This window comes from Gossypium hirsutum, chromosome D01, assembly GCF_007990345.1.
Source record: "Gossypium hirsutum isolate 1008001.06 chromosome D01, Gossypium_hirsutum_v2.1, whole genome shotgun sequence".
Lineage (NCBI taxonomy): Eukaryota > Viridiplantae > Streptophyta > Magnoliopsida > Malvales > Malvaceae > Gossypium > Gossypium hirsutum.
This window is the reverse complement of record NC_053437.1, coordinates 23,120,581-23,133,384: the sequence shown is the minus strand read 5'-3', so window position 1 is coordinate 23,133,384 and position 12,804 is coordinate 23,120,581. Positions and strand designations below refer to the sequence as shown.

Sequence of the window (12,804 nt, the reverse complement as noted above, 5' to 3'; positions counted from 1 at the left end):
ATGGATTGTTTGAGAAGGGTCTAATTAAAATTATATTGGCTTTTCTTGCTGGTCCAATGATGAACATGAAAGCCAAAGAGAGACAAAAGGCTTCCAAGTCTCTACTAGACCTCTCCGTATTCGAGACAAATAAATCGATTTAAGTCAATTATCAACTTCTTTTTTGTCAAAGAAGTCGAACGCTAGAAGCAGAAAAGAAAAAGATAGTTCTCTGGGATCAAAATTCTCAAAAACTTATTCTGGATAGATTAGGCTTCGATGATCGAAAAACCAACATCAAGTTCGTTTCTGCTTTTACTAAGGAAATTACGGAAAGAATGTCATCTCCAGGACAAGCCGATGTTATAGACAGGTTGAGCAAACTTTTACAAATTTGGTTCATGTTTGAGTACAAGGAGGATGCAGTGGATTTCTTGCTGATTAAAGAAAACTTGGAACTATATATAAAGACATTGAGTTCCTTATTACTGAATTCGGAAAGTAAAAACGTCTGAGGACGGAGCAATTTGGCCTTTCACACCAACGGCTTGTTATAAGAAGCGATGCCGATGAAGTCAGTGGGTTTGTGATGGTCAATTTTGTGAATGATAATTTATTATAATTCTGGTTTGAAAACTTGTGTGATGGGCTACTTTTTGTAGCTCAAAAGTGCTGTTTTATGATCTTATGTTTAGCTCTTTGAATAGCAGATGTTGTATTTATGGTGTTAGGTATTATTATATCATAGGTTAAGCTGGTTTATTATGCACATAACCTAAAGGTTATATGTCCTTATTTACATATTGCAGATTATCATGTCAGAGCCTTCACTCTAGAGGTGCTCATGGGCCGGGTTGCCCGGCCCGGCCCGACGGCCCGCCCGAAATATGGGAGGGTTTGGGTAAAAATATAGGCCCGAAATATGGGCTTGGGCAAAAAAATGAGGCCTGATTAAAAAACGGGCTGGGCCTCGGGCACCACTTTTTTGGCCCGGGCCCGGCCCGAATATAATAAATATTTTATTTTTTTTTATTTTTTTAATTTCAAAATACTTTTAAAATACTTTTTTTTTAATTTTAAAATATTTTTAAAATAATTTTTTTAATTTTTAAAATAAATTTTTGGTATTTATTTAAAAACGGGCCGGGCCGGGCCCGGGCTTATGAATTTTTCCCGGGCCGGGCTTGGGCAAAATTCTAGGCCCATATTTCGGGCCGGGCCGGGCCCGGGCCAAAATTTTTTTCTGGGCCCGGCCCGGCCCATGAGCAGCTCTACTTCACTCTATCTTTCTTAGGTAAAAGTATCATGTGCTCCTACTATTTTGATTATATTTTAACCTTTTTACTACAAAATGAAGTTAATTAATAAAAGGTAAATTGATCATTCTATTAAAAATTTCATCCATTTTTATAGTTAAAAATTAGTCTATGTATGTCATTATGATGTACACATGACACGTCATATATTACTGTCTTATTACAATTTTTAATAGTACAAATGGATAGAATTTTTAGCAAAAATGATCAATTTACTTTTTGAACTAATATAAAAAATTAATTTACTTGCATTTTTAAATAAAAAAATTAAAATACAATCTAAATCTTAATTCAGGAATACATTTATGATCGTTAATATTTGCTTTAATATCTTCAAACTAAAAGCATGATACAGTATACATGAAATTCCATGAAAGCAATTTCCAAAGATAAGAGAACAAATTACAGAAACTATACTGAGTTTCCTTGTATGAGAGGGGTTGTAGCTCAGATGGTAGAGCGCTCGCTTAGCATGCAAGAGGTACGGGGATCGATACCCCGCATCTCCATTTTTTAATATTTTTTATAATCAGATCCAGAGGTTTCTGGGTTCAGAGATATTCAGCCCATAAGGATCCAAAACCCATCCCTTCAATCAATCGTCGTTTCTTCTAAGCTAAGCTAAACCCTAGACTGTACACAAAACAAACCTCTCTGTCTGGTGGTTCCTTTAACGATGGCGCTTTTGACTTCCTCCCTATTGCCTTCATCTCTAAATATCAAGGTACTCCTTCCTTCCAACTTATTTTCTCTGCTTTTCTGTAATTGAAGTTAATTTCAGATATGTAAATAAAACTCGGAATTAACACAATGGCTATTCTTGTTTCTTTGATCGAAGCTTCTTAATCATTGGAATCTTCATACAGGTTAAGCAATATGAACACCAGTCTTGTTGTTATCAGCTCCATAATTTTCATCGACTCTCTCGAAAATGTCACTTGAAAATAACAATGGCGCAGTTTTGGGAACCAAATAAGATGAAGGAACAACTCAATACCATCAAGGAGAGACTATGGGAGAACAGCCCCGACTCTGTAAAAGCATTTCCTTGGAAAAAAGCTGAGAATTTGCTGCTGGACAAACTACTTGTTGCCGGAAACAAGGCATTGAAGTTGTCTATTGTTACAGTTTTTGTATTCAGCTGTCTGTCAGATTTCATACATTCTATATATAGAAACCAAGAATTGATGATACCCTTTGGTCTAATTGTTGGAGTGTTGATGTCTGATTTCCTAAAACAGACATCCCAAGAAGCATTTCGAAGCTCCGAGGTAATATATACTCTGTTCTTTAACTAGTTTGTGCGTGTGGGTGTGTTGTAAATTTTGAGGTTTTTTTTTTTATGTTTAAACAGGGGAAGGACTTGGAAATGAAATGGCAGGTGTTATGGATGGGTGGGTTGTTTGTTGTTATCAAGTTGGTGTGCGCATGGTTTGGAATAGGAACAAGGGTGTTCCTTTTGCATGTTGCGAATGGTGGGTTGATGCAAGTTTTGTGGCAATGGAGAAGTTCGCTGGCAGAAAATGGATCCATGGAAGATGGATCTACACCTTCATCAGCAGAAAGTTGACTTTATTTGGGGGTGATGTTGCTTGATTATCTCTGTAAACTCATGTCACTCACACATTAGCAGTTAATTGAGCAGAGGAATTAGTAGATGAAATCTGTTCACCTTGTTACGGCTTCAAATATTCTTAGTATGCTGTAACGTAAATGGGTAAGAAATTGGTTAGCAGTGCCATCTTCGTGTTTCTTTCTCTTACGTTTTTTAAGCATAAATTTTATCAAATACATTACAGCTCTGCCAACGCCATTTATTCATTTATGTCTTGTTTGAGGCGTATTGTTTTCTGTTGTCTCTTGCATGTTTATAGAGTGAAATCTTGAAGAGATGAAATCATGACAAAATAAAATATTATGTCTCCTTTATTAGATAAATTAATTTTTTATATTAGATCAAAAATAAATTCATCTTTTTTTTTTAACAATTAAGAACTAATTTTTATATATCAATTATATAATTATTTTATTAGCCACATCAATTTATAAATAGTACAAATATATAAAGTTTTAAGCAGAAAAAAATGAATTTACATGTGATGTATTAAAACTGGTTTACTTTTTTCATTTGTAAAGAGGTAAAATACAATTTAACTTCCTTCCAGGATATTTAAAAAGGACAAAAAAAAAAATGTTTGCTTAATGAAAAATCTAATTTGATAATCTTCTATCTACTCAGTTAAAATATTTTGATTTTAACGTATTGATGATTTTTTTTATTGTTAAATCCAATCGATATTTAAAATTTAAAATTCGAATTGTATAACAGTGGATTTTGAAGCATGCACATCAAACAGGATATAAACACTTTCCTTTTAAACTATACAATGTTGAAGTATGTATACATATCAAAGGGCTTTGCCCCCATTGAGTGTGAGAATTAAAATGGCAAAGTAACTAAATTTGTATAGTTTTTGTGAAGCAAAAACAGTCACCTTGTGTACTATTCCCTATATCCCACTGCCACCATTAACAGAGCCTTAAACGGATGTTTCTATGATCCAATTCGGTTCATATACTATGCCTTTCCCCTTCCGATCAACGACCCACTATTCATTTTAACTTGACAATTTGATTTCGTTCAAATCTACAAGTACAGATTCAAGCAATTACTAATTGATTGTAGATGGAAAGAATCAGCAGCTAGCACTAGAACCACCATACCTGGATTATGTGACTCTTGATCTTTGGAACTACCCTCATCTTTGTTCTGCCCGCTGTTTCCGGCCATTGACAACTCCTGAGAAGTTGACAAGTCCAGTGACAGTAATGGGAACTGGCAATATGCTGTACGTAACAGCTTATATATCTCCTCTGCCCTACCCCAATTCTCATCTTGTTTATCCATCTCTATAAGAACCTGTACTACAACCAAGCCATCACAATAAAAAATGGTTATCTGAGTTTGAGAGGGAGAAAATGATAATTTTTTATTCTTACCTGTGCAGGACTCCTCTTGAAAACGGGGGAAAACCTCTGCCTACAGTACTCATTGAACAGAAGAGTTAAAAATATTAGAGGAATAGTGAAACCAGAAGCAACTGGTGATCTTTTTATACCAAACACCCCGAGTGCGATAACTTGTGTCAACACCAAAGAGAAGATTGTTGTGTTGTGAACAACAGGCCAAAACTGTCCCCCGCTTTCATATTTTGGTACATATACATTGAGAATCTGGGAAAAAAAGAACAAGCATAGTCCAAGAACAGTTAGAAATTGATTTATTCTGAATCTGTCTTGCGCTTGACTCAATTGCTTAATATAATCATGCAGCACTCTGAATACCTTGTACCATATATGTGAAAATCATACATTCACTGTTTTAAGTATAAAAGAAATGCATAAGATAGACATAGAAGCTTGGAATGTAATTCCATAAAGCAGTTTAAGTAACTGCTAAACAACTGTTGCATAAACAAGGTCGACAAGTAGGTTGTGAAGTTTGGTACTTCCAAGAATCGACTTTCATGAGTTAGGAGATTTTTTGCAGTTCATCCACAGTACTGGGCACCATTTCACTGTTCAAATTTCCAAACTTTGACCTTCAAAAATATTCCTTTTAACATTTTTTTTAATAGGGATTACTTTATTGGTGTGTACAAAAACATTATAAAAGATCATAATTCTCGCATGGATACTCCAGCAACAGCTCAAATGAAAAACACTTCAACATCCCAAATCTAAATTTGTTTAGCAAATTGTAATCAGAACTCCTACTCTCTTAGCCTTTTGGGTTTATTAGTGTGAATGAACAAGGTAGACTCAATGAAGCAAAAAGCAAACGGATATGAAGTTGATAAGGAAAAAACACACCTGGTTCCGATAGACAAGGAAAGCAAGAAAGAAGTAAACCAGCAAGAAGGGCAATATTAATGGTGCCATGATAGAACAAGTGAAGCCAAGCAGCCCAAACAGAAGAAGTCGAGGAATTTCAGTATGGTGAGGGAAGGTTAGAGCATGATTACTACAGGGCTCTTCCTGCCTTCTTAGTATGAATCTTCTGAACCCATTGCAAAGAAGAGGGAAAAGTTGTATTACTTCACATGACAAGCTTGCCCAGCCCGATGTTAAAACATAAGTTGTAAAGAAGGTAGCCTGCATTTACTCAAGAAGATAAAAACACAGTTCGAAGTAATCCTGAAGATTCTACTGAGCTGACATATAAAGAAAAAAAGAAAGAAGCAATATTTGTCCTATGTGAATGTGGTGATAAAAGAGAGCATAAAAAGTACACATACATTTTTAGCACTTACGCGGTACGATATTGCCATGCAAGGCTTGTTAAAACCAGAAGTTGCCTATCACAGCTTTAAAACTCATTGAAGATAATAATTTTAAAAGTATAGTTTCAGTCCATAGGCAAAAAGCATATCATGCATCCCTAATAGAATATAAAATCTAAATCGAAATGCATCTGGAATTCTGCCATGAAGTTGGAAGAAATGAAGCTCTATTAAACCAGCTAATGTGGAGTGGCATAGAAAATTACCTGGGTTGGCACTGCTTTGGCAAGTTGTGTAGGTATGTCTCTAAAACTTGAGAAAACACTCAATTGTCTAATTATGGATCCAGAAAGAACATTAACGAAGAAAACATTCCAGATTGTGAAGTACAAAACTTTAATGCCAGCACTTTTTTTCCTTTCACTATGTGAAACATTTCCCTCAATTGTGGAAAACAGCATCATGGTTGGTGGAACAGCATACATAAATAACATCAGAATTACACTTGGTAGGTAACCTGTTACAAGCTGGTTCATGAACTTCCTGCACATAAGAACAAAATCCCTGGCTCAGAATTAAGTCAAAGCTATTCTCCACTAATAACCATGAGTTAGCAAATTATGATGTATTAAAAGGCTAAAACAAAAGTAGCCTCTAAAACAAAATACTTCTCTAAGTTGATCATTTATGCATTTATGCATACCTCGATTGCCAAAGAAAATATTGCAGCAGATTAAACAAAGAACACAGAAGTTATGGACCTGAAGGTCAAGGGATATTAGTATTTATCCTCCTATTTACATGAATCTTCTTATTTATATATTGCAGATTTATCTTGTCAGAGCCTTCATTCTATGTCTGTTCTCAGTATATGCCACAACATCTTCAAAATTTAAGCATGGTACTTCTATCATACCAGTGCACATGAAATAACAACCATTTATTTTCCATATTATTCCAAAAAGAAGAGAACTAATTGCAGCACTTATTCCAGGTTCTGATTTCCTTAAGGAAGTCAATAGAAAGTACAAATTAATGATCACATAAAAGCTTAGAATAGTAGCTATAGCAATACAAAAAGGGTTTCAAGAGCATGATTCTTTCCATGCATTATTTCTGTGGTTAATTTCATGCATTATTTCTGTATAAATGCATATATTCTAACATGATGCAAATTGCATAACCTAATCTGTAGCATCAGACATCAGTCACGACTGCAATGTGTATTGATTGCAACAAAATAGAGACTAAAAACCTAATACTGGTTTAGCAATAGAGTTTGCAGAATGATACTCACTGTTTCAAGATTCCTTTAAGAAATGGAAATGTTTGTCTTAACTGGTCTAGTTGAGTCAAGCCTTGCACAAATGTAACTGGAGCAAGGAACACGAACATAAAAACAAAAGCACCCAGAAGAGTTGCTATTTTACGAAGCCAGACTTGCTTGTAGGGTATGGAGAGGTTTGACCAATAAACATCATTAGGCTCTGGGGCTAGTTGTGTCACCCATAACATGGGATTTGATGATTGAAGAACTTGTGCAGCAACAATAGCTGCATAACGAGTCCTGAAGAAAACAAAAGCAGCTGGACGTTCCTGTATCAAAGGCCAAAACAACATAGGATATCACATGGCCATTTCCATCAAAGATTCAAAAGTTAGTGATCAATATTCGATTTCAAACATCAACCACAACATGGTGGCAACAGGAAATGATAAGATTGAACCACATAGAGAGAGAGTCTCCACAAAGAAATCAAGAGAATGACCATGCTGTTGGGAAGGCAATAACAGTTTAAGAAACATGTGTTCAGATAATTTACAAGGACACTACTATATCCAATATACTTAAAATAGTTAGAACACCTCAATTCAATAATACAACTTACTATCAAGCATCATGTTCATCTAGAAAAGGAGGTACCATACCTAACATTAAGCTAAAACACCCATCCCAGCAAAGATTCAGAATGTGATTAATAACATGTAAACCATCAAAAAAAAGGTGCGAAATGCTTTTTAGCATCAAATGTCAGCATTGCTAGGGTAGCAAAGATCAGATCTATATCCACTAGGGTTCCTGTGATCAGAGGAAAACTAGATCACGGTGTATTGATGATGTTTATAGCACATTAAAATAATCCAGAGGTAGAAAATTAAAACGACTTCGACAACCGAACAGTTACTTTAAGAGGTAGAAAAGTAAAACGACTTCAACAACCGAGCAGTTACTTTAACAAGTATATTTTTGGCAACAAACAACCAAAACAGAATATACAAATTATACACAAATACTATAACCCTGAAATCAAAATTATTAGACTACTTATTCGAAGATTTTCAACCTTGTCAGTTTGACTTGGCTGCGACCTATCGCTGCTAGTTTTGCACTCAACACTTTCCGCCTCCTTTTTAAGCATTTTAAAGTAATGCATAATTCCACCACAAAGACAACCAGGCGTAGAACTCATTTTATTTTGTGTCTCAATGGTTTTTAGCTTTCTGTATATCTTCTCCACATCCTTCTGCAACGACACATTGTTAGAGAATATACATAGAACTTGTTACATATTATAAAACAAACAGAACATTGTGTGGCGCAGTGGAACGAATAAGAACAGTAAAGGCGAAATACAAGCTTATTATCAAATTACTCAACTCAGTTCAACTCATAATAATAATAATAATAATAATAATAATAATAATAATAATAATAATTGGAAACAAGATGAAAATGATAAATTGGAAAATTCAACTTAAATGCTAAAAAAAGGAAAAAATAATTGTATAGCAAGTAGTAACAAGTCACTACTGTATAATAACACGAAATAAAGTTAATGATATAAAGATCTAAAAACATGGTCCCAAAATCATGTCTTGTGTCGTGAATTCTATTAAAGAAACCACTTTATATGCAAAATTTACTTCAGACATCAACAACCACATGATGACAACGGGGAACAAGAAGATTGAAACCACATAGGACTTAGTGTGCTGAAGCTGTTATATTGGGAAGGCAATAACAGTTTAGAAAAAAATTACCACATAACCTCAAAGAATGCTGCTACTATATCCCATATTCTTATAATAGTTGAAATTATCAGTTACAGTAAATGCTGCCATCTAGCAAAACAGGAGGAAATTAATCGCACAAATTCAATGATACGGCTAGCTTCCATGCATCATAAGTATCTAGAAAAGGAGGTACCAGATCTAACATTAAGCTAAAATACCCATCCCAGCAAATGTTGTGGGTTTAGGGTTATAGCTTTTCAGCATCAATGAGGGCTATTGCTAGAGTGGCAAAGATCAGGTCTACATCCAGTAGGATTCCTTGTTGCCAGAGGACAAACTAGACCACAGAGAACCTATCATGCCTATAGCACATTAAGTTAATCCAGAGGAGATATAAAAGCAAAACGACTTTGATGACTGAACAATATCTAAGACAAGTTAAATTTTGGCAACAAACCACTAGAAAGGAATACGAACTGTATAATATCACTATAATCCAGAAATCAATATTATAAGACTATACTTGTTCCGAAATTTTCAACTTTTTTTCTCTTTGACTTGGTTGCAACTCATCACTGCTGGTTTTAATCTCAACACTTTCTGCATCATTGTTAAGTGCCTCAAAGGAATGTGTACTTTTACCACAAAGACAACATGGCATATAACTCTTTTTAGTCGTCGACTCAATGGTTTTTAGCATTCTGTACATTTTTTCTGCATCCTTCTGCAAAGACAGCATTGTTAGAGAATATACATAAAACTCGTTAAAGATCATAAAACAAACAGAACATTGCACGTGCATAGAGGAGTAGAATGTGCATAGAAAAGGAGAAATACACATTTAAAATTTTTAAATTTCTCAACTTTTTTTTTTATAAAAAAAACAAAAAACAAAAAGACCTAATTAAGAAAACAAAACAAATTGAGAAATTGGAAAGTTCAACTTAAATGCAATGCATCAGCACCAGCATTAGGATAGTACTTCCTATTTTACATTCTAAAATAAGTAAAGAATAATTGTTTGGTAAGTAGTATCAAGTCATAACTGCATAATAACACTAAATAAAGTCAACGACGTCAAGATTTAAAACATGGTCTCAAAATCAAATTTGAGAAAATCATGATTACCTATTCGAGGTAGTATGCAACGGATCCATTTTCTTTTACCTCTCTTTAAGCTTTGAGTTGTGAATTCCAAAAAAGAAACCACTTTATTTATTTATTTGATAAACTGGAGAGGGACTGGGCTGTCCAAATTCGAACCCTAGACCTCATGTTAACCAAGACTTCAAATCAATGGAAGTCTTTTGCCACTAAATCAGTGGCTTGGTTAAGGAACCACCTTATTTGGTCTATAGAACAAAATGATAAACAAAAAGCTAACATTTTCTGTTTGTCAGCACTAATAACATCTACCCTAGATGAACACCAAATTAATTCATCAGATGGAAGTAGTGAATAACTGCACTAAGCAAAACCAGTTAAGTCTTCTCTTCTTTTCCCCCTAAACGGGATAGTAATTTTTTTTTTTTAAATTAAAGCCTTTCCAAATAAAAAAATTCATATAAATTTACATCCCTAAAATAGTCACTCAAGATAGATGCATACCATTAATTTGTCAACTCTACCAGCCCGATATACCATCTGGTGGGACACATAGCTTGCCGGATAATAAGTTGAAAAGAAGTCTTCTACCGACTTACTGTATGAATGATTTTGAGAACATGGGATGCTACGGACTAGAACTGTGAAATGACTTGGATTCACAGGAGAGCCAGTAATATGTGCTAACCTCATCTTAGTGATATTTTTGTACTCCTACATCAGAGCGGTAACCTTTAAATGATTGCTAGAGGATGTTTACGAATGTATCAATAAAATTCAAACCATATATGAATAAGAAATGCTTTATGGTATGCACATCCTTACAAAGTGAAGTAGAACACAAGCTGAGCAGGATATGACATATAATGCAAGACAGTGCGTCCAAAACCTGGAATATTTTTAAAACAAAATGAAAAACAATCAATAAATAGCTGATTTTATCCAATCTATTTTACCACAAAACCACTATGTTGGAGTTGCATCTCAATATCTTGGCCTGAAGAAGAAACAGTTAGTGGACCAGAAGTCTTTAAAAAGTCATTGCTTTTCCGTATTTAAATTCAATTCTTGATTAGATCTCTCCCAGGAATCTTTTAGAAGTATAAAGGATAATAAATAAAAGACTTGGATTCATCCTTTTGGATGCATACAAAAACATGGTAAAGTAGAATTCTACATGGCATCAGGAGTTCACATTTCATTTCTGGTCATAACATTCAAGGTTCAAGATGGCAGCATCCAAATAACAACTCATTGTAAAAAGGAACTAAAGCAACTATCCATAAATAATAATGGGTTCAATTAACATACCATTTTGATCCTTCTTTTACATTTCCAATAGTAAATACTTCCAGTGATTCTGAATGGATTTGCTTGTGCTGCATTTCTTGTCCATAATAATTTACTGGAAGCAATAGAAAAACACAAATCATAGCAGCAATGATGAATACCCGAATACTGTAAAGAACAGGAGGAAAATAGCAGTGCAGTTAGTATACCAGCAGAAGAAAAAATAGACACTGACCATCCATAATTGAATTATGAAAGCACTTTAAAAGATGTTTGGATATAATTGCAAGCATAGACTTTTGGAGAAACTTAGCAAAATTTTCCCTCGGAAAATTGGAAGACTTCAAAATTTTCCATCTGGAGAAACTTAATCACCTGAAAACAACTATTCTCAAAAAAACTAGAGCATCCACACCACCAGCAGCCAATATTTCTTCATTGGTCGCTTGCCAGGCCCTCACGATCCAACTAGCAGAGGGAACAAGTCTCTCAAAGCGAAAAGGATCACTATGCTTTATTGGTTCTGAAATAAGCCTCCGCATGAAATACACACTAACATTGCTCGGTTGTTTCCTCAGTATGGAATACAAAGACAACAGCACAACACATATAGCTATATTGATTCCGGCAGAAGTTAAAAGAGCTCCAATGTCCATCTCAGTTCCCTCTAACCTTTTATTCAAGCTTTAGAAATTCAATAACTAAAGCACTGAACCGAGAAAGGACATGTTAATATTACTTCCAATTTGCTCAAAACAGAGTTCTTTTGATGACTACTAATGCAGAAAGTAGTTTGGCTCAATCTGACACAGAATCAAGTGCTGCAAAATGGATCTGGGAATTTTCATAGTTCAGAAACCAAAATTTAAAACCATTCTCATAGATCAAATCTCAAAAAAAAAAAAAAAAGCTTCAATAAAATTTCAAGTAAGAAAAACAATGCTTAAACTAAACGCAGACGAAAAACATCATCAAACTTTAAAAAATTAATAAAACCCCTAAATAAAAGTTGTTTTTAACTCAAATTTCCTTTCTAATAGAGCTACCGAAAATTTTAAACTATCTTTTTCCTACCTGACTAAATTTCCAAACCATTTCTTCTTCTTTTTCCTTTCAATGAATCTCTATAGTTCCAAGACAAAAGATTATACAAAAACTCAAGTAACAAAAATAAAATAAAAAATGCTCCTAACAATTAGTTCAAGAAGGAAACTCAAACGAAATTAAATCAATTAGTTAAACAACCGAGGAAAAAAATAAAGATTAAATAAACTGAAAGTACCTGGGCAAATATCAGAGGCCAAAAAAGCGTAAGAACTTTGAAAAGGTTCCCAACGCAAAGAGATTCTGAAGCAAAATGGTTGGCTTAAAAAAGTAGGGAACTAAATACATAAGAAAATTGTGAGTTATCACTTGCACGCCAAATGCTATGCTTTTCCTTCAACTTCAAATAAAAACAAAAATAAAATTAAATGGAAATAAAATCGACCAATTTGCTGACAGAGAAAGAAATCAAGAGCCCTAATTCGGAAATAAATTTTTATAAAAGATTGTATTATCTTCAAGGAATTTCATTTATTGAAAAAAAATTAGTTCATACACACGCAAAAAAGAGTTTATAGTTTTTCTATTAGGGAAGAAGATTCCAGCGAATGCCACGTGTAAAGAGTCATTTTATTAGTAATAATTATATTATTTAATAAAACAATGACAAACATGTTAAAAAGAGCAACGATTTTCTTACCACGACAGCGAGGGAAGCGCCACGTGGCCAACAATAAGGTAACGGTACAAAAATGTGAGATCCTACTCACTCC

At 34.2% G+C, this 12,804-nt stretch overlaps 2 protein-coding genes across 12 annotated transcripts; one reads left to right on the top strand and one right to left on the bottom strand.

Annotated features, from left to right (window-relative positions):
- Nucleotides 1-1,635: 1,635 nt before the first annotated feature.
- LOC107921210 (uncharacterized) lies at nt 1,636-3,097 on the top strand. 2 transcript variants are annotated; one of them, XM_016851093.2, is made up of 3 exons: nt 1,636-2,019; nt 2,134-2,566; nt 2,650-3,097. In XM_016851093.2, the coding sequence occupies exons 2-3, from the start codon at nt 2,246-2,248 to the stop codon at nt 2,863-2,865; spliced, it is 537 nt and encodes a 178-aa protein (XP_016706582.1). In that variant the 5' UTR covers nt 1,636-2,019; nt 2,134-2,245; the 3' UTR covers nt 2,866-3,097. The 2 variants fall into 2 exon arrangements, with proteins under 2 accessions (XP_016706582.1, XP_016706581.1); XM_016851092.2 differs by having other exon boundaries at nt 1,641-2,019; nt 2,162-2,566.
- A 554-nt stretch (nt 3,098-3,651) lies between these two features.
- On the bottom strand, nt 3,652-12,569 carry LOC107922206 (CSC1-like protein RXW8). 10 transcript variants are annotated; one of them, XM_016852100.2, is made up of 13 exons: nt 12,270-12,569; nt 11,363-11,821; nt 11,009-11,155; nt 10,523-10,586; nt 10,202-10,411; nt 9,117-9,317; nt 7,924-8,103; nt 6,876-7,174; nt 5,845-6,121; nt 5,169-5,450; nt 4,296-4,529; nt 4,020-4,215; nt 3,652-3,942 (listed from the first exon to the last, which is right to left on the bottom strand). In XM_016852100.2, the coding sequence occupies exons 2-13, from the start codon at nt 11,641-11,643 to the stop codon at nt 3,914-3,916; spliced, it is 2,400 nt and encodes a 799-aa protein (XP_016707589.2). In that variant the 5' UTR covers nt 11,644-11,821; nt 12,270-12,569; the 3' UTR covers nt 3,652-3,913. The 10 variants fall into 10 exon arrangements, 9 of the variants coding, with proteins under 9 accessions (XP_016707589.2, XP_016707591.2, XP_016707590.2 ...); XM_016852102.2 differs by having other exon boundaries at nt 7,924-8,100; nt 12,270-12,562; XM_016852101.2 differs by having other exon boundaries at nt 11,363-11,696; nt 12,270-12,562.
- Between the last annotated feature and the right edge of the window lie 235 nt (nt 12,570-12,804).

Coding starts and splice junctions, on each gene's coding strand:
- LOC107921210 (XM_016851092.2), top strand. CDS start 1,972: ATGGCGCTTTTGACTTCCTCCCTATTGCCTTCATCTCTAAATATCAAG. Junction 2,020..2,161: donor CTTCATCTCTAAATATCAAG/GTACTCCTTCCT, acceptor ATCTTCATACAG/GTTAAGCAATATGAACACCA. Junction 2,567..2,649: donor AAGCATTTCGAAGCTCCGAG/GTAATATATACT, acceptor ATGTTTAAACAG/GGGAAGGACTTGGAAATGAA.
- LOC107922206 (XM_016852100.2), bottom strand. CDS start 11,643: ATGGACATTGGAGCTCTTTTAACTTCTGCCGGAATCAATATAGCTATA. Junction 10,587..11,008: donor GTAAAAGAAGGATCAAAATG/GTATGTTAATTG, acceptor AAAATATTCCAG/GTTTTGGACGCACTGTCTTG. Junction 5,451..5,844: donor CCAAAGCAGTGCCAACCCAG/GTAATTTTCTAT, acceptor GAGTAAATGCAG/GCTACCTTCTTTACAACTTA.